The 24,455-nt window shown below is 47.1% G+C and overlaps 1 protein-coding gene across 1 annotated transcript in view; it reads left to right on the top strand.

Annotated features, from left to right (window-relative positions):
• PRKDC (protein kinase, DNA-activated, catalytic subunit) overlaps positions 1–24,455 on the top strand; it is a 128,015-nt gene that overhangs the window by 27,801 nt on the left and 75,759 nt on the right. Inside the window, exons 26-36 of the mRNA XM_040261177.1 lie at positions 4,842–4,949; positions 7,173–7,399; positions 12,423–12,517; positions 13,801–13,900; positions 15,002–15,135; positions 17,820–18,071; positions 19,683–19,906; positions 20,910–21,118; positions 21,306–21,438; positions 21,864–22,022; positions 23,010–23,213. Of these exons, the coding sequence (XP_040117111.1) occupies positions 4,842–4,949; positions 7,173–7,399; positions 12,423–12,517; positions 13,801–13,900; positions 15,002–15,135; positions 17,820–18,071; positions 19,683–19,906; positions 20,910–21,118; positions 21,306–21,438; positions 21,864–22,022; positions 23,010–23,213 (1,845 nt within the window). The remainder of the gene's footprint in view (positions 1–4,841; positions 4,950–7,172; positions 7,400–12,422; positions 12,518–13,800; positions 13,901–15,001; positions 15,136–17,819; positions 18,072–19,682; positions 19,907–20,909; positions 21,119–21,305; positions 21,439–21,863; positions 22,023–23,009; positions 23,214–24,455) is intronic.

Here is a 24,455-nt window from a genome sequence, read left to right as displayed (position 1 = left end):
TTACTTTTGCCTTTAAAATGTCATTTACCTGAATGACACAGTTGGGTCGCCCCCAGCCTTGAAGCACCGTGCTGCCTCTGGGCCGAGGTTGAGATGTGGTGAGACGTGACTCTACACCCAGAGTAGGGCCTGTGGGCGGCCTGTTCTCAGAACGGCTTCATATGTATCTAGGAATTTATTTGCAGGAGTTGCTGTCTGTGTCTCTCATCAGGCCACGTGGTCCCTGAGGGCATGGATGTCAGAGAAAGGAAGAAAGAAGTTATTTTTTTGAATACAGTTTGTAAAAACTCTGGAAGGTTCAGATGTCAACCGATAAATTGAAGAATCAATGAAGGTGAAAGCTGATGAATTACAAAATAGGACTCTCATATATCAGTGTTTTAATATAGCTCATATTTTAGTATTGACCCCTTGGGAAATGTGTTTGCAGTATGCCGTTCATAACAGCATCAAAGAATATAGTGAAGCATCTGGGGGAGTTCCCTGGTGGCCTAGTGGACAGATTCCGGGCTTTCAGTGCTATGGTGCAGGTCCGTCCCTGACCTGCAGACCACGTGATACGGCCGTAATAAATACAGAAAGCGTCTAGCAATAAACTTTAACGTGCCAGGCACTCGTGTATTTATTGAATAAAAAATGAATGTAATGTGTGCCTGAAGAACCAGTACTGAGGGAATTTCCAGGTTGTCTAGTGGTTAGGGCTTGGCATTTCCACTGGTGGAGCCCAGGTTTGACACCTGGTCAGGGAACTAGGGTCCTGTATGCTGCGTGACTTGGCAAGAAGAAAGGATCAATATTGAAAAAAGGCTGAATCTTCCTCAGATTGATCAGTAAGTTTGGGATTATTTCCAGCAAAAATCCTGAAAGTATTTCATTTTGAACATGAAAAGCAGTCTAAAAGAATAATTCCTTGAATCTAACCCAGAAAACTTGTGGGCAGGTCAAGTCCTAGAGGGAGTCCTGCCCTCACAGACATCGGGAGGAAGACACTCTGAGTGTAGTGGTTGGACTACTGCACAGGTGTCAGTGGGGCTGTCTGGCAGTGGCTACGTGGGCCCCTGTGTGCACATAAAGTGTGTGTGTGGTGCATGGGGTTTTCTGGGTCAGTGAGAAATGGATCGTTTAGTATATTCTTTTAGAGTTATTAACATATGAGAGGTTAATTTCAGATTTAAAAGATACAGAAGGAAAAACAAACTGGAGATATGAGAGAGAAATGTAATGAATTATAGCCTGTGTGAATCTTTGGATAGGGATGGTCTTTTTCACTGGTAAAATATATTAATATGGAAACAGGTTGCTAAAAGTAAACTCCCCACCATCACCCCTCGCCCCCTATCACTCCCCAGGAAAAGACGTGTTATCCTCTGCAGAAAACCTGGGAAGCTTCCCCAAGATCTTAGTAAAACACATTCTTACAAACATGTATAAATTTTGTTTTATAGAGAAAGTAGGGCCACAGTGTTCAGAAATTCTTTTATTTAAAATGCAGTCTGCTACTCTGTGGACTTTATCATTACATTGTAGATTGTAGGTGTGTTTCTGTAAAGTTTGTGTAGAAAGGGAGATTTTCATACAAGATTTGAAGGCAGATATGTGGAAGAAAATTATTAATATATTGACTGGATTAATGTTTAAAACTGCTGAATGACACAAACCCCACAATTTTGATATGTATGTATTTAATGTGGGAGAGTCTCTTGGACAGCAAGGAGATCAAGCCAGTATATCCTAAAGGAAATCAGCCCTGAATACTCTTTGGAAGGACCGATATTGGAAGCTCCAATACTTTGGCTACCTGATGAGACGAGCTGACTCATTGGAAAAGATCCTGATGCTGGGAAAGATTGAAGGGAAAAGAAGAGGGTAAAAGAGGACAAAATGGTTGGATGGCATCCTTGGCTCAACGGACATGAATTTGAGCAAGCTCCAGGAGATCGTGAGGGACAGAGGAGTCTGGCGTGCTGCGCTGCAGTCCATGGGGTCAGGAAGAGCTGGACATAGGGACTGAACGACAGTATAAAGTAGAAATTCTTTTTGCCATTTTGTGCTAAAGAATGTAAGATTTTAAAATGGACAAATGGATAAAGAACAAAAATGGGGAGGTCATGAACAAAGAAATATGTGTAGCCAATTAAGTACATTTTAAATATTCAACCTTTTAGTAAATAAGGAAATTCAAAATTATATTTTTTGTAGCAGTTGTAAAATAATTTAAAAATTGGCAGTGTTTAGTTTTAGTGTTGCCAGTGTTCATTGTTGCTTTATTGATTACGCCAAAGCCTTTGTGTAGATCACAACAAACTGTGGAAAATGGGGTGGGAGGGGGGAGGGGGATTCAGGATTGGGAGCTCGTATACACCCGTGGTGGATTCATGTCAAGGTATGGCAAAACCAATACAGTATTGTAAAGTAAAATAAAGTAAAAATAAAATTAAAAAATAAAAATAAAAATGTATAATTTAAAAAAAAAAGAGGTGGGAATACCAGACCACTTTACCTGCCTCCTGAGAAATGTTTATGCAGGTTAAGAAGCAACAGTTACAACTGGACATGGAACTACAGACTGGTTCCAAGTCGGGAAAGGAGTACATCAAGGTTGTATATTGTCACCCTTCTTATTTAACTTATATGCAGAGTACATCATGTGAAATGCCAAGCTGGATGAAACACAAGCTGGAATCAAGACTGCCGGGAGAAATATCAATAACTTCATATACACAAATGACACCACCCTTGTGGCAGAAAGTGAAGAACTGAAAAGCCTCTTGATGAAAGTGAAAGAGGAGAGTGACAAAGCTGTCTTAAAACTTAGCATTCAAAAAACTAAGATCATGGTATCTGGTCCCATCACTTAATGGCAAATAGTTGGGGAAACAATGGAAACAGTGACAGACTTTATTTTCTTGCACTCCAGTCATGGCAGATGGTAACTATAGCCATGAAATTGAAAGATGCTTGCTCCTTGGAAGAAAAGCTATGACTAACCTAGGCAGCATATTAAAAAGCAGAGGCATTACTTTGCCAACAAAGGTCCATCTAGTCAAAGCTATGGTTTTTCCAGTAGTCATGCATGGATGTGAGAGTTGGACTATAAAGAAAGTTGAGCACTGAAGAATTGATGCTTTTTAACTGTGGTGTTGGAGAAGACTCTTAAGTCCATTGGACTGCAAGGAGATCCAACCAGTCCATTCTAAAGGAAATCAGCCCTGAATACTCATTGGAAGGACTGATACTGAAGCTGAAGCTCCAATACTTTGGCCACCTGATGTGAAGAACTAACTCATTTGAAAAGACTCTGATGCTGGGAAAGATTGAAGGCAGGAGGAGAAGGGGATGACGGAGGATGAGATGGTTGGATGGCATCACCAACTCGATGGACATGTGTTTGAGCAAGCTCTGGGAGTTGGTGATGGACAGGGAGGCCTGGCTTGTTACAGTCCATGGGGTTGCAAAGAGTTGGCCACGACTGAGCTGCTGAACTGAACTGAACTGAGTGTTGCCAGGCCGGTAGGGAAGGGGCCTGTGGTCCTGGCAGGAGGGGTGCGGATGCCATGCTCGTTCAGAGAGGCATTCAGAGTGTGTGCACGTGGCTGTCACACTTCTGAACCACCTGTGTTTCTAGCAATAGGTCCTGCTGCATCCATACAGGATATGCTGGACCTCTATGAACATACAGATACAGCCCATGTGTTTATGTGAAAAGTATTCAGACAAGAAAAATAGGTGGTTACAAAAGTGTGTATTTTTACAGTCCTGTATATTCATATATTTAAGTGTAGAAGTGTATCGTGTTAACAGTGATTTTGAATGTTAACAGTGGTTATGTTCAAAACCTACATTGGATGTAGGATTATAGACAGATGGTTTTCTACATTTTCTATAAGGAATATGTGTGTACATATATATAATTTATGTACTAGGAATGCAAAATAATTTTTTTTGTAAACCAAAAAGTAACCCTTTAAGACCAGGTTAATTTCCAAACTGAAAGGTAAGACTCTTTTACTTTGATTTCGTCTAAAATTGTTTCAAGTTTAGGAACATAATTTTCAGATAAATATCTGGGCACAAGAGGACCTGTTTAGCCTGAGCCCCAAGACATGCATGTGAGTTTTGATGTGGTGTGCGTACCAAGTGCTTCCTTCTAGAGCACAGTATCACTGGGGAAGTAAAATTCCCTGGACTGTGTGGGCCACCTGTGGGGCCAGCCTGTAAGACACAGAGGAGAGAGACCTGAACATGGAGGCTGTTCACCGTCACTTGGACTGTGAGCATTTACTCCTCATAGAGAAAGAGGACTAGCCGCATAACCACGTGTCTCGGGAGATTGCTCTGATCCAGAAGGACACTGCAGCTTCTCCCCAGGCCTGGACTGTGAAACCCAGAGACCAGCAGGCTGTCTGGGTCCTGGAGAGACTGTGTCTACATTTGAGCTGCTTAGGGTGAGAACCTGGGATGCCGTAGAGTGAAGAGTTGCCTGGGGCAGTGCCTCTTCTGTGATGCGTGTGGAAGTGTGTCTGTGGAGGACGTGGGAACAGACTGCCTCCTGTGCACGCTCAGGGCCAGGTTAATAGGATGGGTGTGGGAAGCCTTTGCTGTCAACCCTGATTGCCCTGCTTAGGAGAGGAACAATGACTCCTGGGACACATGATTTTTTTTGCAGGCTTCTTAGGCAGGGAGAAGTTAGATCATGTTCGTCACAGAATTTAGCTGGAGAAGGACACTGGTATAACCACAGTAGTGGTATTGCTTAATTTTGCTGCTGTCATAGAAATGAAACTTTCTCTGCTATAAGATCAGCATGAAGGAAGTGAACTGTGATGGTCTTGCTCTTCCAGGTGACAAGGCAGCTGTATGAACCTCTGGTCATGCAGTTGATTCACTGGTTCACCAACAACAAGAAGTTTGAGAGTCAGGACACGGTTGCCCTGCTGGAGGCAATACTGGTGAGTGTGATCCCCTCCTGCCGTTCCTGTTGACTGGCTTGTGTGGTCAGTGTTCAGGACCTTAAGCTGCCCATCAGGGTGTCAGAGTGTAGCATCTCGCTAGATCCATCATCTTTTTCTTTTGTTTTAGATAATTGGTGAGACACCATTTAATGAATGTGGTGCCATATTTATTATCTTAAGTGATACTTTTATTTATTTTTCTTTTCTTTTTTTTTAAGTGACACTTTTAAACAGCTGCATGCAAACAGATTTTTTTGCTTTGTTTTGGGAGGATAACTATAAATTTGACAAATTTCATCTACTTTGAGGGACCGTGTGTGTGTTTGGAGGGTAGAAAGAGTGAACAAGAATGTTCCTGGACTTTTATCAGAGTTGCAGTATCCTCTTGTTTTTAAAAACATGTCTATAGTATAATAGTTAAGAGTAAAAGGAATTATTTGAGTTTGTCCCATTTTCTCCTGCATTCAGATTCAGTTCCTCAAAACCCCTAAAAAATCTTAGCTCAGCATTTACATACAAGGGTCCTAAGCCACTGGAGGTGGCATTATTGGGCTGTGGTCTCTTGCTCACTGAGGCAGAAGGCAGTGGTCAGCTAAAGCCTTACTGTCTTTCCATACTTTTTTAATTTTGATTTTCTGAACTTGTACAAATAACTACATGTGATTTCTTTAAATGTCATATTAAGTGATTTTTACCTATTATATCAACCCATAGTTTTGTTTTCTCATATGCTGACTTTGAAGTCAAAATCCTCAGTTGAACTCATAGCACATTTGTCCAAACGAACATCCTTTAGTTCTGTGTTTTTGAAAATTGATTTCTTTGAGTCTCTGTGTAACTTTCTGCTGAGTGAGTAGCGTCATTGCATGGAGGGCTGCCATCCACTCCTGCTGGCCCAGGCCAGGCCTGGAGTCTCTGTCAAATGTGTCGTTACTCACAGGGCTCCTTTCGCTCTCAGAGGCCCCTGATGAGAGGTCACCTGTGGGTGGTGGGCGTTAGTGAACACGTGCAGTTAGGATGGTGGCGTCAGTACAGCTGTGGTTTACTTCCAGCAGGGCCTGTGACAGATCCAGTTAATTTAGTTTCACTTGTGGATATTTCAAGCAGACGGATTTATTCTGCTGTTTCTATAGTCGCTATCTTAGCTGACCACTGAAGGCAGTTTAAGTCAGGGTGAGAATGGAAATGTAATGCGAGCTGGTGGTGGAGGTGCGAGCTGGTTCTAGAGGTGCGAGCTGGTTGTGGAGGTGCGAGCTGGTTGTGGAGGTGTGAGCTGGTGGTGGAGGTGAGAACTGATGGTGGAGATGAGAGCTGGTACGGGCTCCGGCACCCATGTGTCTCTCCCGTCCGCACCCCTGCCATTTCTGCTCTGTGTGACCATCACCTCCTTGACTCTGGTTGGCACTGTGATCAGAGATTTTGTGTATGGCAGGGAACCAGTTGTGTTAGAATCCTCTTATTTCATTTTCTGAGTACTTTCTCAAGTTAAACCTCTCCTTTGTGGATCAAAGAGGGAAACAAACACTCAAGTTTCCTAGACAGTTTTTTCTAGGTGTTCACAGACCGTGGGCTTTGGTGGTGGCTCAGCTGGTAAAGAATCTGCCTGCAACATGAGAGACCTGGGTTCAATCCCTGGGTTGGGAAGATCCCCTGGAGAAGGGAATGGCTACCCACTCCATTATTCTGGCCTGCATAATTCCATGGACTGTATAGTCCATGGGGTAGCAAAGAGTCGGACACGACTGAGCAACTTTCACTTCACTTCCCGAGACCATACCATTGTGGAGCATGCTCCAACAGAAAGTTATGTTTTCAGAACCGCATCTGTCAGATTTTTCTTTGTGTAGCATTTCAGTTTCCTTGAGACTTGCAGGGTCTTTTCTTCATCCTCAATAGATAAGCATCCTAGGTGCTTTTATAGGTAGAATCAGCAGCAGAAGGTTTCAGGATGCACCCATTGTGTTTCTTCTGGGAATGAGAGACTGCTTTGTTGATATATAATTAAAGTATTCTCTCTCTTCTTACAAATGTTTCAGCTTCTTAGTCTCTGTAAAAGACAGTTTCATTTTGTCGAAAGAATTTGTTATTAGAGTCTAGATGCTTCCTGCGAAGCCCCTTGACTAACGTCTATTTGTTCCTGAATTGAGCTCTAAATTCATTCCCATAAATTACTCCAGTTATGTTCAGGGTACTCAACTGTCACTTTATGCTTTGTTTCAGGATGGAATTGTGGACCCTGTGGACAGCACTTTAAGAGATTTTTGTGGTCGGTGTATTCAGGAATTCCTCAAATGGTCCATTAAGCAGACAACGCCGCAGCAGCAGGAGAACAGTCCAGTAAACACCAAGTCACTCTTCAAGCGACTGTACAGCTTTGCACTTCACCCCAACGCTTTCAAGAGACTAGGAGCATCGCTTGCTTTTAATAATATCTACAGGGAGTTCAGGTGCGTGAGTTCCCTGTCTGGGGTACGAGGGCGGGGCAGGGGGGTGGCACGGGGAGAGTAATACTATTTACAGGGAGTTCAGGAGTCACGTGCTGGGAAGAGTGTAGAGGTTCTTACGTTTCCAGTAGTGATTTTGTGAAGTGACTTGCTGTTTATGCATCCATGTAATCATGTATCAAGCACTTAGTGAATACTTATATTCTGGACGCTGTACTGTTTTCTGGGGATTAAATAATGAATTAAAATGCTGTTTGCATTCAAGAAGAGGCTCAGAAAGTGTTGAGAACTACATTCGAGCTTAATAAACATAGCCTGGAAAGTGTAGCAAAAGACGTTCTAAGAGACTTGGGAAGCACGTAAAGGAGTCTGACACAGGGTGAGTAGGTGACACTGGGGGTGAGACTGGAGCCGTGTGGAAAGGCTCAGGCCCAGGTCAGAGGGACATGCAGAGATAAGAGGCGGACGGGGCTCTGAGGAGACACATTTTCTCTTCCTTGCTGTGGGGATTGAGATGCAGATGCGAGTGGAGTGAGGCTGGCCACGGGCCTCTCTGTAGAGCTAAGATCTGAAGGCCACAGCCAGGCCTGGAGTCATGGGAGCAGGGAGCACAGTTGGACTTGTCCTGCAGCTCACCTGCCAGCAGCTGTGTGGGGAGTGGTCTGAGTGCCAGGACACCAGGGAAGAGGCTGTTTCATGGTCCATGGAAAAGATAGTCCCTGACCTAAGGTCATGGTGATGCTGGCTTGTTCCTTCGTTGAGCATTGGTTGCTAAGTTAGACTGCAAGTGCCAGACTCCGTGCCAAATGTGGAAGGTACAAAGATGCAGCGCTTCATGACGGTTGCATTTAAAAAAGAGAGGCAGGTGATAGTCACATAGATAAAGGTAAAATTTGTAGCTGAAATCAATGCCTTAGTAGTAGTATAAGGGATTCCCTGGTGGCCCAGTGGTTAGGACTCCATGCTTCCATTGCTGAGGGCTCAGGTTCGACCCCTGGTTGGGAAACCAAGGTCCCATGAGCTATGCCATGCAGAGGAAAAAAAAGAAAAATTAAGTAGTGGTACATGATTACTGAAGGGTCTTATAACAAATAATCAGACCTCATTTAATTAGAATAGCTTCTCTCAGGAAATGGCACTTAGATAATGACGAGGGAGCAGTTGTTAAAATAAGAGAGATGATGGATGGATGGGGGAGGTAGGTGGGTGGTAAGTAGATTGTAGATGGATGGATGGTAGATGGAGATGTGACAGATGGGTGGACTGATGGATGTCTGTATCTGCATGTGGGGGCATGTTCACATTTGTATGAGAATTGACTGGAATTTGAAGTCATTGTTAATTTTTTAGTTGAGGTGGAGTTGATGTAAAATGTTAGGTGTACAGTGTGATTCAGTTTTTAAAGGTTATGCTTCATTTGGTGGCTCAGAGGTTAAAGCGTCTGCCTTGTAATGCAGGAGACCTGGGTTTGATCCCTGGGTTGGGAAGATCCCCTGGAGAAGGAAATGGCAACCCACTCCAGTATTCTTGCCTGGAGAATCCCATGGACAGAGGAGCCTGGTGGGCTACAGTCCACGGGGTTGCAAAGAGTCGGACATGACTGAGCGACTTCACTTTCACTATAGTTATGATAAAATATTGGCTATATTCCTGTATTGTACATGGCTTATCTGTGTTGTACATAGCAGTTTGTGTCTTGAATTCCTCTACCTGTTTTGCCCCTCCTCCTTCCCTCTGGTAGTCACTGGTTTGTTCTTTATATCTGTGAGTCTGTTTCTGTTTTGTTATGTACATATGTTTGTTTTATTTTTTAGAGTCCCCATATAAGTGATATTATGGAGTTGCTGGGTTGCATGGTAGTTGTAGTTTTAATGTTTCGAGGAACATCCATGCTATTTCCATGGTGGCTGCACTAGTTTACATTTCCACCAGCAGTGCCCAAGGGCCCCCTTTCTCCACATCCTCAGCAGTACTCGTTATTTCTGGTCTTTTTGGTAATAGTTATCTGACAGGTGGGAGGTGATATGTCATTGTGGTTTTGGTTGAATTTCCCAGATGCTTAATGATGTTGATTGTCTTTTCATGTTCCTGTTGGCCATCTGTGTGTCTCCTTTGGTGAAGTGTCTGTTCAGGTCTTCTGCCTATTTTTAAATGGACTGCTTTTTGATACTGAGGTGTCTGTGTATTTTGTATACTAACCCCATATTTATTATATCATTTGCAGATGTTTTCTCCTGTTGCGTAGGTTGTCATTTTGTCTTGTTGATCCTTCCTTTGCTGTGCAGAAGCTTAAGTTTACTTAGGCCCCATTTGTTTCTTTTTGCTTTTGTTTCCTTTGCTTTAGGAGACAGATCCAAGAAAATACTGCGACAATTTATGTCAGAGCGTATTCTGCCTGTATTTTCTTCTGGGAGTTTTATGTTTTACAGTCTTACATATGACTCCATATACAGTCACATATGTAGTCTTTAAAGTCTGTTAAAGACCTTACATATAGGTATTTAATTCATTTTTTTTTTAATATGTTGTTAGAGAATGCACTGATTTCATTTTTTGTATGTAGTGGTCCAGTTTGCCCAACAGCATTTACTGAAGCCCTGTCTTTTCTGCATGTATATCCTTGCCTCTCTTGTCATAGATTGACCGTAACTGGATGGTTTCATTTCTGGGCTCTCTACGGCGTTCTGTTTATCTATCCGTCTGTTTTTGTGCCAATCTCAGGCCATTTTGATTACACTACAGTATAGTCTGAACTCAGGGAGTGTGATTCCTACGGTTCTGTTACTCTTTCTCAAGATTGTCTCAGCTATTTGGGGTCTTTTATATTTCCATACAAAATTTAAAATTATTTGTTCTAGTTCTGTGAAAAATGCCCTTGGTGTTTTGATAAGTTTTTTTTTTCCTTTTAGTTTTTTAAGTTGTGAAACCTATCTGTACATAAGAATGTTTAAAACATATGGCCACACCACACGGTGTGGGGGATATTAGTTCCCCAGTCGGGAATCAGACCGGCACCTCCTGCAGTGGAACCTCGGATTCTGAACCACTGGACTACCAGGAAAGTCCACAGATGACATGATGGTTTGCATAGAGAACCCTAAAGACTCCACCAATAAAACTGTTAGAACTGATAAACTCAGTAAAGTTGCAGAATACAAAATCAGCACAGAAAAATCTGTTGCCTTTCTGTGTACTCATAACGAACAATCAGAAAGTAAAATTAAGAAAGCAGTCTCATTTACAGCTGGATCAAAAGGAATAAAATGCCTCGGAATAAATTTAACCAAGGGGGTGAAAGACCTGTACACTGACAACTGTAAGACACTGATGACAGAAACTGAAGAAGACCCCAATAGATAGAAGTCTGTTCTGTGCTCACGGATTGGAAGAATTAATATTGTTAAAATTGCCATACCTCCCACACAAGTCGCGAGATGCAATGCTGTCTCTACCCAAATCCTGATGGCTGTTTGCACAGAAATAGGACCAGCAATCCTGATATGTGTGGGGAGCCACCAAGACCCCGAATAGCTGCAGCAGTCCTGGAGGAGAGCCAGGCTGGATGCATCCCCTGGGTCTCGAGACTCGTCCAGCCTTCTCTCTGCTCTGTCTGACTTGCCTCTGGCTGTGTGCTCCTCTCGCCCCGTTTGCGACTCGCCCCTCCCCATCCGCCCCCCCTCCCTGTTCTTGTTTCCTTTACCCTGTTGCTGTCTTTCTCAGATACCTGGGTTTGCTGGGCCGCATTCCAAGTGGCTCTGAGAGAAGATGCTGAGGGAGCTATGTTGGTGGTGTCGTGTGTTGGATGATATGAATACAGGCTTGTACGCTTCCTTCCTGCATGCTCCAGGCCGCCGTTCTGGAGATCTTTCTTTGGGGAGCACAGCTTTAGAGTATCATTTGTCTTGTCATTTATCTTCTCACTACTTTAAATGGATTTGGTTTTTGTCTTACTGTCTTTTGTTTAGGATAAAACTACTATAGTCACCCTGGCCCCCTCTGAGATTGACTCCAGCTCTGGCAATTTGACCACACGATGCTGTGCAGGGGAACTTCTTCTTCCCGCTCTGACATCCATGTTCCATCCTGCCTCACACCTTTGCCCACAGCCTGTATTTTCAGTGTCAAATCTGGGTCTGTGACAGGCTGTGCGTGTGGAAGATGAGGGGCCTGTGGAACCATAAGAGGATTCTGGGATCCTCTTCTAGGATTCAAATTTAAAAAAAAAATTAGGGTAATATTCCTGCCAAACCAGACAGCAATGTGCAGTCTTGTCCTGATGCCTCCATCCTCTAGCCCTGCTGGTTCCTCACTCTGGTCCTCACTCTCATCCTCACTCTGGTCCTCACACTCGTCCTCACCCTGGTCCTCACTGTGGTTCTGGGAAAACACCCCTTCCCAGAGTGGGGAGTGGTGCCTGTGCACGTGGTCACAAGCTGGAACACCCATGAGACTGTGTGCCTCTGCCTGGCAGTGTGTACATAGTCATTCCCTGTCCTGTGTCAGAGGAACAAATTTTCCAGGGGGAGGCTGACCTGTGCCCTGACCCCCCGGACGTCTGCTGTCACTGGATCATCCAAAGATGGTGGTGATCTGTGTAACTGTTACATGTGGTGGGTACGCCTGTGAAAGGCCCAGAGATGACTGCTGGTGTTGACTTGTTTTTGGATGGGTAGAGAGCTTTTAAAGTTGCTTTAAAAGAATGAATGTAGGACCGGATCTTCCTTTCTGCTACATGTAATGTTGGGGAGATGCGTGGAGTGTGGTCAGAACAGTGGTTCAAGGTCCTGTGCTGTGAGCAGGTCCACAGGTGGGGGAGGGTGGTTGTCATGAAAGGCCATGTCTCTTGGGTCTGTTCTGGGCCAGGTTTTCTTCTTTGAGATGTTTTCGGTTGTTTTTTGTTTTAGAGTATTTGAGCCGTTTCTAAAGACAGATTCAGTTCAGGTGTGTTCTGTCTGGTGGCACTGCTGTGTCCCTGTGTCGTGGCTGTTTTCCGATGCTCAGATGACACTCGTGTTCTCTGTTGCAGAGAGGAGGAGGCTCTGGTGGAACAGTTTGTGTTTGAAGCCCTGGTCACGTACATGGAAAGCCTGGCCTTAGCACACACAGACGAGCGGTCTTTGGGTAGGTCCATTCGGGCTTTCTGGGCACGCTGGCCTGCACAGCTCGCCAGCTTGTCCACGCAGGGTGGGGCCAAAGCCACTCCCTTGTGAGGCACTGTCTTCTCTCGTCTCCTGTTTAGGGTGATGAGTGAAGCAAGGATGGGCCCCTCATAGCCTCTAACCCAGTGTATACAAGAGGTGTCTGTATCCCCACCCCTAAGACTCACCATGTCCCCCTGGCGGCCACTCAGGTTGACCTCTGTCATGCGGGGTCCTGCCCAGGGTGGGCGGGGCAGTTTTATGGTGAAGCCCCAGTGAAGCCAGCCAGCTGCCATGGTGACTCAGCTGGTGGAAACGCACAGCTGGTGCAGGGCAGACAGTGGACCTGATAAGCTCAGAGAGGAGGACAATGTCTCTGAACTCACTAACTGTGGTCTACAAGGTAGGAAATAGCTTTCCCAACAAGACTGGTAAAGCTGTTGGGACAGTCATGAAGACAGTTTTAAAATACTAGGCCAGACATAGGCTACATTCTGTCCGGAACTGTCAGGATCATCCTCAGTTTTCTAAGACTTCTTGGTGATCTCTTACTCGGTCTGCCTGGGAGTCTGGCCCAGGGTTCCGACGTGGCTCTCACGTGTGGAGACCCTGCCCTCACCAGGGAGGTGCCTGTTTTTAACAGACACATGGAGCCCTGTTATCCTCCATGTTGATAGCCCTACAAATGAGTAAAAACATCTACAATTCAGTCCTGCCAGCATTACATTAAAATTGCTTCACCTTGACGTCATATACAGGTGACTTTTCTTAACAGGAGAAATTTGACTCTAAAAATCACTGTCAGGTAAAGAGTGTAGAGAGAAAATGCTTTCTTGGTAACAGGTGAGGCCTCTTTCCTAACCACCCTAGATGCCTGTGGATGATTTCAGCATTTTACTTCTGTTCTGCAATGCTGTTTTATCAACTATGACAGAGTTTAACCTACAGCAGAGAAGGAGGGTCAGGGAGCTCCCCCGAGATGACAGCCTGCAGTGGGGGTGCGTAGGCTCTGGCCAGCTTGGTGGGTCCCGCTTCCCACCCGGAACTGAGGCTGCCTCTGGCTGGTGGGGCTGTTGTGTCGCTCTGTGTGAGTGCGCACCATGCTGACCTGCGGTTTCTTAAACACGGGTTTTGTTGTGGACATGCAGTGTTATATTTTATAAAATCACCTGCTTAGTTACAAACCTTGGCCAGGAAGCCTAGTACTGCTGTGTTGATGACTATCAGCTGCGAATCTCCGTGGCGATGTCTGTGTGTTGAGAGCAGGTACAGTTCAGCAGTGCTGCGATGCTGTCGACCACCTGGGGCGCATCATCGAGAAGAAGCACGTTTCCTTAAACAAAGCCAAAAAGCGACGCTGTCCCCGGTAGGTGATGTTCTTCCTTTCTCTTTCTCTGTCTTTTTTTTCCCCCCAAAATAAAACTAATTCTCAGTCAACACATGTTTAATATCTGGGAGGAATTTATAAAAGTATAGAGTCAGTTTTCTAAAGTCATTTAATAGCTGTATGTTTAAAAGTGCTTCATTTAAGGTGTAATCTTGGTTGGGGTGGTAGGTGCGTTTTTAGAGTCATTGTTGGAGCTGAGATATGTCTGCACTGAATACAGCTCTGATGTGGAATTGCTTGAGATGCTATGGAGTAGGTTTGGAATGCAAGAACCAAAATATTAGAACAGTAGGACTTTGAGAGACTTGAAGTTACAGGATTTTGAAATGAAGTCCGTCAAAACCAAAGTTGGCTCATCACCCAGTGATTTTCTGTCTTTACTCCCATTTCCATCCTGCCGGGTCCCATTCTCAGATGGGGTCAGGGTGTGCCATGCCCCCTCTCCCCTGGGTCTATGCACGGGCCTGAGGAGCCCTGGCATGTGCTAATACTCTGCAGAGGCATAGCCTGTAGACAGGACATTGATTCTCCCTCTGTGGTTTTAAAATCAATTCTCCCCTACCCTGGGCGTGGCATCCCTCCAGGTTGCTCATGCTCACTCTTGAGCAACAGGATTACTTTGAGGTCTGGTGACAGCGTGGGTTGCTGGGCCCTGCCCTGGAATTGGCCTTCATAGGTTTTCAGGGGGCTGAGAATTTGCTTTTCTGCCGAGTTTACAGATGACACTGACGAAGCTGGTCCAGGGAGCACAACTTGAGAAGCTCTGCTTCAGATCTTTAACCCCTTTTGTTTTAAATTGCACTTAACAGAAACATGAAAATACGTGGTACTGTTCTTTTAAGAAATGCTTTTTGATTTTTCCCTCAGTTAAAAAAAGGCAATGAGCGTTTAGAATCTATTTCACCTGTGACATTTTGATTGTATTCTAATGATAATACATTAAAAATAAATTGAATGCCTTTTAATGAGGTTTCCACATGTATTAAGGAAGCAAAATTGAATTTATGGTTTATGGACTCTGGGGTTAGCTAAATGCTGAATGTTGGGGCAGATACTGAATGCAGGGTGTTCTCCATACAGAGGCTTCCCACCTGTGGCATCCTTGTGTCTGTCGGACGTGGTTCAGTGGCTTTTCACCAACTGTGGGAGGCCCCAGACGGAATGTCGACACAAGTCCATAGAACTCTTCTATAAGCTTGTTCCTTTGCTGCCAGGTATGGTGATCATTGTGCCTTATAAGTGTCTTTTACTAGTAGTCTAGAGATGTACTTATATAAAACGTGATCTTTCCATTTAGGGAAATGTAACATGCCTCTAACAAACAAAAAGTAAGTATGTTCAATAATCATTTCAGATCATTTGTATGACAGCTGATAATTTATGGCTACAGAGTTCTCAAAGATTTATAGAAGGGAAAATGCTGTTTTGATGTTAGATGAAACAGAGGAAGTAAATTTAGGATTTCTTAGTATCTTTTATTTTCTTCTACAACATTTTTGCTTTTCTATTCCACTTAAGGAAGAGTTGGATGACCATGGTGGTTGTTAACGTGATATTCAGTTAAGATTTAAGAAATCTTATTAATAGTTAATGAAGTAGTGTAGTTGTTTTATTTTGACATGTAAATTAATAAGGAACTCCCAAGCCTGAATGATCTCAGATCTTTGTGATATTAAAGGAAAGCAGTGGACCTGTGCTTTTTAGTTGTTACTGTGCTGGACCACAGACCGTGCTTAGAGGCTTGAGATCATGTCTCACTTTCTCAGGAGTGAGTGTCTTGTTCTCTCCAGTTAGTCCATCCCCAGGTTTGGTGGCTGAGGCGTGGGGACGCTGGGCTTCACGTGCGCCAGGCGTGAGTCCGGAACCGAGTGGCGCTGTGCCACGTGCATCTGGGTGAGGTGGCGCCCTGGACCACGGCTCCTCATCCTGTTCTGTTTAGCAAGTGGCATGGAGGACCACTGTGGGGAACAAGAGGCGAGATGCCTTCCTATCATTCTGGGAGTTAGAAGGGTTGTGCATTTTGTTATACTGTGGAATATAGTACAAGTCGCTTAGTCGTGTCCGACTCTGTGACCCCATGGGCTGTAGGCTCCTACGTTCATTGGATTTTCCAGGCAAGAATACTGGAGTGGGTTGCCATTTCCTTCTCCAGGGTACTATGAAATACGTGATGTTAAATACTATATAATTTACATACTATATATCATGATTTTATTCATGCTGTATATTTATATATACTATGTAAACATATAGTATGTATTTATCCACTGTACTATAATTTAACATATGTGATAGAGATGTATGTTTGTGTTTTAATTTTTAGGGAATTGTTTAAAAAGCATTAGTATTTTACATATGCTTTTAGTTAGCAAAGTTTGTTTCACATGTTTCCATTCTTACAAGGAAGTCAGTGCAGAGTGGATGCACGGGGTGGAGGGCGGGGCAGAGGTGGGACTGCTTCCTGCAGGCCCCATGCCCGCTAGTGGTGTTGGCGTGGCCACTTTTCCTCCCAGCGGCCTGCTGCAGGCCCTCCTATACTTTCGTGAAATATCAGGGCTTTACCCTTCAGAATGGTCTGTGTTCAGCGCTGGACACTGACTCATCCTCCTGTGTCCTCTAGGGGGCCTCTGCCTACTTCAGGGATATTTAAGGTCCTGCGTCCTGCAGAGGTGCCCTGTGCACAGGGCCAGGCCCGTGGACACCCAGATGCACGGGGTGTGATGAACAGTGCAGGTTTGCTCCCCACCAGGGAATGGTGGTGGAAAGGCCCCGGCTCACGGGGAATGGGAGTGAGAGACCCCCCCATCTTGTTTCCCTCTAGGCCTGTCCTCCTGGGCCCTTCATTTCTGCATCTTCGCCACCGCCACTCTCAGCTAGCACTCAATGTAGAATTTACATATCTTCTTATGCTTTACTCACTGTTACAGTTTTCTTTGTCTCTTAGTGAAAATAATGGACTGGTAATTTTTCTTTGTAAAACTCTGAAAACATGGTTCTAATCTTTTCTTACATGGCTTGTGATAGGCATTTTCTGACACAATAAAAAACGTTTCTTCTTTTGCATCAGAAATACATTTCTGTTTCAGTTTCTAACTTCATTAGAATCAGAATGACTTGACATCTTTAAAGGCACTGACTTCAGAGCCTACAAAATACACTTTAATGTTCTTTGTTTAATTTAGAAAATAATTATATACCTATTAGAAAAATATCTTTAAAAAAGTAGATCATTTAATTCTCTTATTTAATGAACACTGGACTTTGCCATGTGGTAGATGCTCTTCCGAGCACTGTTTCAGATATTAGCTTCTTCAGTTCACGTAATCTTGGTGACAGCCCCAGAGGCGGATGTTGTGTGAGTCACTGGACAAGGACACAGGCCAGAGGGCCGCTCCCCATGGTGCTGGGTGGACAGGCAGGACGTTCAGAGGGCCTCACTACTCTGGTGCTTATTCCTTCAAAAAAGCAATAATGGTTCCCAAGAAAGAGGGCAGGAGGGAGAGTCTGAAGTTTATAGGTAGTGAAATGGTATCCAATTAGGTTGCTAATGGTTAAAGACACTGAAGAGAATGACTCCTGGTGGAAATAACCTTCTTGTCTGTGAGCACAGGGAGTGAGCTGTGAGTGCCACAGTTAGAAAAACAGTGTCCTGGATCATTTTGGAATTTCGTTGCATTGGTAGGTTTGTTTATGTGAGTCTTTTATGGGGGGCTGTATTTGAAATATTGTGATACTGCCCATCTTGTTATGGTCTGATTACATTTTAACCCTACCAGACCTTTTTTCTTCTTTATTGTTGGGAGAAGCTATTTTTTGTTTTCGTATAGCGATTACCAAATGATTTTAATCACAACAAGAGTGACTGATGTGTGTGTTTGAATCCTGTCTCTCTTTTAAGGCAACAGGTCCCCTTCGTTATGGCTGAGAGACCTGGTCCAGAAGGAAGGCGTCCCCTTCCTCGTGAGCACCTTCGAGGGCGGAGGAGCCCGGGACCGGCCGGCCGGCTTGCTGGCCCAGCCCACTCTCCGCCACCTGCAGGGCCCCTTCAGCCTGCGCGCCACCCTGCAGTGGATGGACGCGCTGCTGGCCGCACTGGAGTGCTACAACACCTTCCTGGATGCGGGCACCCTCGGCACTGCTGAGGTCCTGGGTGGGTAGAGCCTCCCAGCTCGGCTCCACGGCTCTGCCCGGAGCCAGGCTGGGGATGAGATGGGGTGTGTGACCAGACAGGATCACGGGTGTCTTTCTCAGCTCTGCCTGTTCCCTGTGCTCACAGTCAGGGTGCAAGGCCCCCTGTCTCCCTGCCCCGGGGTCTGCACCACTCTCACCCTGCTCCCTGGTTCTCCACCCCCGTTCCCCTCATCTTCTGAGCTCCTTGGGGGTGTGTCTGTAGTTTTCTTAGCTCTTCCTGTTCCTGGAGCATTTCTGTTCTAGGCAGTAGTGACGATGCTTGCGGAGGACAGCGGGCAGTGGGATGTGTGTGCTGACAGGCCCTGTCCCCTGGGGACCTGCATGGCCCACGCGGGCAGGTGCCACTCTGGGAGGGGCATCCCCAGTGTGGAGTGCATGCAGCTGGCTGGTGGCTGCCAGGTGCGCTCTGCTGTGAGGCTCAGAGCAGCCGCTTTTAGTGTCTGGGATTTCTCCTGGGTCCTCGCTTGCATGGGCCGAACTGCAGACTTGCCCACAGAACAGGTTGGGCTGTTCAAATGATTGAACCGGGGGTGTCTGCTCCAGCTGTGGTGACACCTGACCCAGGGGACTGCATCCTCCCCCAGTCCTGTCAGAGGTGACAGGGTTACAAGGACTCAGGTGGCCCCTGGTCTGTTGCACTCAAGGGCACCTGGGGTTTGAGACTGTGACTCTGACCAAATGAACTCAGTTACTTGAATACATAATGACCTGTCCAAAATTACTCAAGTGACCCGTCAGGTGGCAATTTGATTAACTTTCCTTAAATCTAATGACACAGAGAACTGGAAACCCCCACCCGAGAGGGTCTCACCCAGCCTCCACCTTTGCTCATCTCTCGACTTAGGCACCACTGGGGTCACTTGTCCCCGTCTTTATGCCCAGATGGTGAGCTGCCCTCTGATCGCAGAGTGGAGAGCCTGTGTCTGTCCTGTGGCAGACGGGGTGGGCCAGGGGAGTGTATCTCAGACTCATGAGTTTTGTGGGAAACCCGTCTGGGAGTTGGTCTGAAATTGACTCCATGAAACAGCCAGTCAGAGCCCCCTGTTTAAGGCCAGGATGTGTCTCCCCCACTGCCCTTTGGAGGACATTTAGGTGGTTTCTTCTTATATTAAATTGAAAACATTGCTAGAATGAACATCCTCAAAGCGCATATTTGCAGTTCCACTATTATTTCATGAGGATAAAATCTCAGTGCTGGATCAAAGGATATGAACTTTTAAACCTTTGATAGAAATTGGTGTGCACATTTTTTAAAAGCTTTTAGTATGATTGAGCAAATAGCCCTTCAAAAAGATTGTGTTAATTTATGATCCCTTGGGTAGTGTTTGAGAAGCAGGATCTAACCTTCCACAGGTGTGTTCTTACTGTGTGGGTCTGCAGCTGAATTCTAGGTGGGTTGTGTTTTGAAATGAGAAGAAATAACTGCCCGTTTTATTCAGCTTTTATTGAACCTTTAAAAATTTGACTGAAAATATATGTATCACACCCATACTTAAAGAAGGAATTTTACATTAATCTTAGTGATTTTAAAAGGAAGTGTATGCTGATATTTTACTATAATTTTTTCTAGGTGCTGAAACGCAGTCTTCACTTTGGGAAGCAGTGGCTTTCTTCTTAGAGAGCATCGCCCTGCACGACATCACAGCAGCACAAAGGTGCTTTGGCATGGGGACCACAGGTGACAGGCCCAGCCCGCAGGAGAGGGACAGGTACAGCTACAGCAAGTGCACGGTGGTCGTCCGGGTCCTGGAGTTCTCCACAACGCTGCTGGGCACCTGCCCCGACGGCTGGAAGGTGGGCCTACCCTCCCACCGGTCTGCTTTCCCAGAGCTGTCCCTGTGTGGGAGGAGGCTGTTCTTGAGAATACCGGACTTCAGGTGCTCTTGTGGGAACAGAAGACAATTTTCTAAATGTCTTATTGGCTCTTGGGTTTTATGCTGTGACTGAGCACCTGCCTGAAGAAACGCACATCAGCCAAAGTTTGTAAATGTGTCTGTTTGGCTGAGGCCCACAGCCCACCCGTTGGCATCTACTGTGTGCCTGCTGTGCAGCTGGCCCGCCCCTCCCAGGGCTGGGGGCCCAGGCTGCCCCATGAGGATGTCACAGAGGCACCTCCAGGCTGCCTCTCCCAGGACTGGGGTCCCAGGCTGCCCCATGAGGGTGCCACAGGGGCACCTCCAGGCCTGCTTTTCATAGGACTAGGGGCCCAGGCTGTCCCATGAGGGTGCCACAGGGGCACCTCCAGGCCTGCCTCTCCCAGGACTGGGGTCCCAGGCTGCCCCATGAGGGTGCCACAGGGGCACCTCCAGGCCCGCTTCTCCCAAGACTAGGGGCGCAGGCTGCCCCATGAGGGTGCCACGGGGCCACCCCCAGGCCTGCCTCTCCCAGGGCTGGGGGCCCAGGCTGCCCCATGAGGGTGTCATGGGGGCACCTCTAGGCCCACCTCTCCCAGGGCTGGGGGCCCAGGCCTCCCTGTGAGAGTGTCATGGGGGGCACCTCCAGGCCCGCCTCTCCTGGGGCTGAGGGCTCAAATGACCCCCTAAGGGTGTCACGAGGGCACCTCCATATCTGCCTCTCCCAGGGCTGGGGGCCCAGGCCTCCCCGTGAGAGTGTCATGAGGGTACCTCCAGGCCTGCCTCTCCCGGGGCAAAGATGGAGTGACCCCGGGAGACTGGGATGTATGCTCTCTGAGCCTCGTGGAGAGCAGGTACCAGCCCTTCCCCCAGGCAGACAGAGTCCTGTGTGCCCAGCCGTCCAGGGCACTGGGAGTCTCATTGCTGCCATTGTGTCTGTCCAGCTCCTTGGGAAGGACTCGTGCAGCGCAGACCTCATGAGGCTCCTGGTGAGGACGTTGTGTACACCCTCGAGTGTGGGCTTCAACGTTGGAGATGTGCGGGTGATGGAGCAGCTCCCCGATGTGTGTGTGGCCCTGCTGAGGGCCCTGAAGACGTCCCCACACCGGGACATGCTAGAGGCCCACCTCCGGGAAGAGGTCTCGGCAGAAAGGTAGGGCTCCGGACGGGCTCTGCGTCGGGGTGGCGTCAGCCAGGGCCTGCCCGGCCCCAGGATAGCAGCCATGGCTGGGCCCTGCAAGCTAGTAAATGCATTCCAGCAGGACTCATGATTGTCAGGGTCCTTACAGTAAGGAGGCCAGCACTCACCTGGTTTTTCGTTGTTTTCCTTGCCTGGCCAGCATTGAGGAGCTGTGTGCTGTTGACCTGTATGGCCCGGACGCGCACACGAAGAGGGCCAGACTGGCTTCTCTCGTGTTGGCTTGTAAGCAGCTGCACAAGGCTGGCTTTCTGCATGTCGTAGTGCCATCTCAGGTAACTGTGCTGCTTTGTTTTACATTTCTCTTAGCTTATTATGCCAGTTAGTCTATTTATGTGTAGTCTTTTTAAGACATCGTTATGTACAGAGCTTGCTGAGATGGGAATTAGAGAAATACTTGCTCCAGACACGTCATTGTTGCCTGGAGTGTAAATGCAACAGTGACTGCTAAAGTTCGTGAATGTAAACTGGAAATCCAGTGAAGGACTGCTGAATGTTTTCATCAGCCTTCTGAGACCTTTAGGCACTAGCTGCTGTCCTCCCTTTGTGGCAGGAAGTAGAGGTGAGTGAAGTTGCCCCTGAGAGTCGGAAGGCAATGGTCATTGTTAGTGAACATGGCTTTTTATGAATGAAAGTGGTGAGGTGGTGTTTTCCTCTCAAGCGTCTCATTGCTGGGTATCTCAGTGTTGCTTCACTTCAGTCTGCAGATGAGCAGCATTCTCTTGGCATGAAGCTTCTTTCCCTGGTTTATGAAAGCATCGCCCCTGGACATGAGGGGCTGAGCCTGTCCTCCCTGGACCCCAGCTGCCGGCGGTTCGCGCGTGAGCTTCTGGAGCTGGCCTTTGCATGCGGAGGACTGGTAGGAACGTGCCTGTGTGCACATGTGCCTTCTGGTGACCTCGGGCAGCACTCGCAGCATCCCTGGAGGCGGGAGTTTAGTTGGGGACCCTCTCAGCTGCAGCTACCCACGCTGTATTCTGACCTGGAGAATTCCATGGACTATATAGTCCATAGGGTTGCAGAGAGTCTGACACGACTGAGCAAGTTTCACTTTCACTTTCATTTCACTTTTCTCAGCCGCACAAGGACTTTAATAACTGATTTAGGTGAGATGACTTTTTCTCCTGTAAGGAAAGAGTTTTCCTTTTTTTTATGATGTTTAAGAATGATGTTCTTCTTGAGCTGACATTTGGTCTTTCTCAGGCAGAGAACGTTCTGTGGGTGCAGAGCCACCGTGTGCTGACGCAGTGGCTCTTCCTCCCCTGTCCTTGGTGACTCGAGAGGCTGGTGTGGGAGGCGCATTCAGCTGCCCCAAGTGCTCATAGCCTCAGGCTCTGCCGGGTGGCCTTGGATGATCTCGCTGGCAGAGGGTCCCTGTCCACCGCCCCCTTCTCCTGCCCGCCCCCGTACCCCCTCAGCACAGACAGACTACTGTCTAACGTCCTCACCTGAGGGTCCCCACCCACCGTCCCCCTTCTCCTGCCCGCTCCCGTACCCCCTCAGTGCAGACAGACTACTGTCTAACGTCCTCACCTGAGGGTCCCCACCCACCATCCCCTTCTCCTGTCCCCTTGGAACAGACAGACTACTATCTAACGACCTCATCTATCCCAGATGCTCCCCTCAAAGCAAGATTTTGGGGAGCCCTGGGAGACACAGGAGTCAGGAAGAGTTCTGACCCCAAATGGAACCTGGGAAATGGAGCCTGGAGAGGGTCTGCAGTGCAGAGCAGATGAGAATGCTGCTCATCTGCAGACTGACCAGGCCAGGCCCCTGTGCTTTCCATGTCAGAGCTCCCTGTCGCCCAGGGAGTCTTGACCCCTGCTGTCCCCTCTCCTCCTTGCAGCGTGAGCACCTGGTGGGTCTCCTCCTGGACACGGCTGTGGTGTCCACGCCATTCTCGGGAGGCGCCCAGAGGAACATTGTCAGCTTCTCTCATGGACAGTATTTCTACAACCTGTTCTCAGAAACAATCAACACTGAACTGTTGAGAAATCTGGATCTTGCTGTATCAGAGCTCATGAAGTCATCAGTGGATAATCCCAAAATGGTAATGGATTTTTCCTCTTAGGAAAGTGTGTTGTCTTTAGTAATGCTTATAAAGGGGTTGCCGTACTGCTGAGAAAATGCATCATTAAAACAAAGTACAATCTCTGCCTGAAAGGTCTAAAACTCCTGCCCAAAGCCTCTCCTTTGTGAGTAGTTAGTGATGTAGTGGATATGAGACGTTGACCCTTGTTCTCATCTCGCAGGCCCCGTACGACAGGGTTCAGCTGTGGGAGCGACTGGCCTTAGTCTCCCCCGGCTACGGCTGGGCCAACGCTGCAGTCCCCATCTCGCACACATTCGTGTTCTGGCCCCTCTGCCCCTCACACTGAACCTTTGCAGGTCAATATTTAATATGTAGTTGACTTTGGTCTGCTAAACTTAATTTTGAACTTTAAGTTGGTTAGTAGACCATCAAAAGTTGTTAACTGCTGCAGTGGCCATTCTAGGACCATTCTAGAGGCATAATTTCCTGCTGAGTTAATGAGCTGTTATTGCAAGGAGACTTTACAGCTGGGGCCTGAGTCAGCAGGTTGTTAACTATGTGAGAGTCTAGAATAGGTGTTTCCGATGCGCCTGGTCTCCATGGGGTCTCTGCCCCATGCACCTCTTCCTGGAAAGCTGCTGGGGCAAGTTCTGCACCAAGACAGTGTTGCAGCAGGGATTGAGGAGGACATGGGTCTGGGAAGTGGACAGTCTCCCGGGAGGGCACTGACCTCCACGCAAGCCCCGGGAGGTGCCCCCCCCTCCCGATGGTGCACAGCCTCCCCACTCACCCTGACATGTTTGATGGCAGCAGTGATGGTCATGAGAAAGGCTCAGGAGGGGGACACACTGGGGCGCTGTCCCTCTGCCCGGTGAGAATCCACGTACAGCCTCTGTGCGTGTGGATCCCTCCCACAGACTATGGCGCTAGAGTGCATTTCCTCGTCAAGGGTACCTGCACCATTCAAACCATGTTGTTCATGAGTCAAATATTAAGTTCATGGCAGTGTTGCCAGGGAAGGAGACTTCCTGCGGCTGGCTCATCTGTGAGTGGTGTCATGGCGGCAGGGACATTGATTCATGGATCTCAGTGGACTTAGGAGAGTGCTGTTGGGAAGGTGGTTGGACAGGATTACATGCACGTGTGTCCCTGTGTGTGTGTCTGTGTCCCTGTGTGCATGTTCTGTGTGTGCATGTGCCTATGTGTGTGTGTACTCCTGTGGGTGTATCTCTGTGTGCCTGTGCCTGTGTGTGTGTGTGC

The sequence above is a fragment of the Oryx dammah genome, unplaced genomic scaffold, assembly GCF_014754425.2.
Source record: "Oryx dammah isolate SB20612 unplaced genomic scaffold, SCBI_Odam_1.1 HiC_scaffold_19, whole genome shotgun sequence".
Lineage (NCBI taxonomy): Eukaryota > Metazoa > Chordata > Mammalia > Artiodactyla > Bovidae > Oryx > Oryx dammah.
This window is presented reverse-complemented; position numbering and strand designations above follow the sequence as displayed.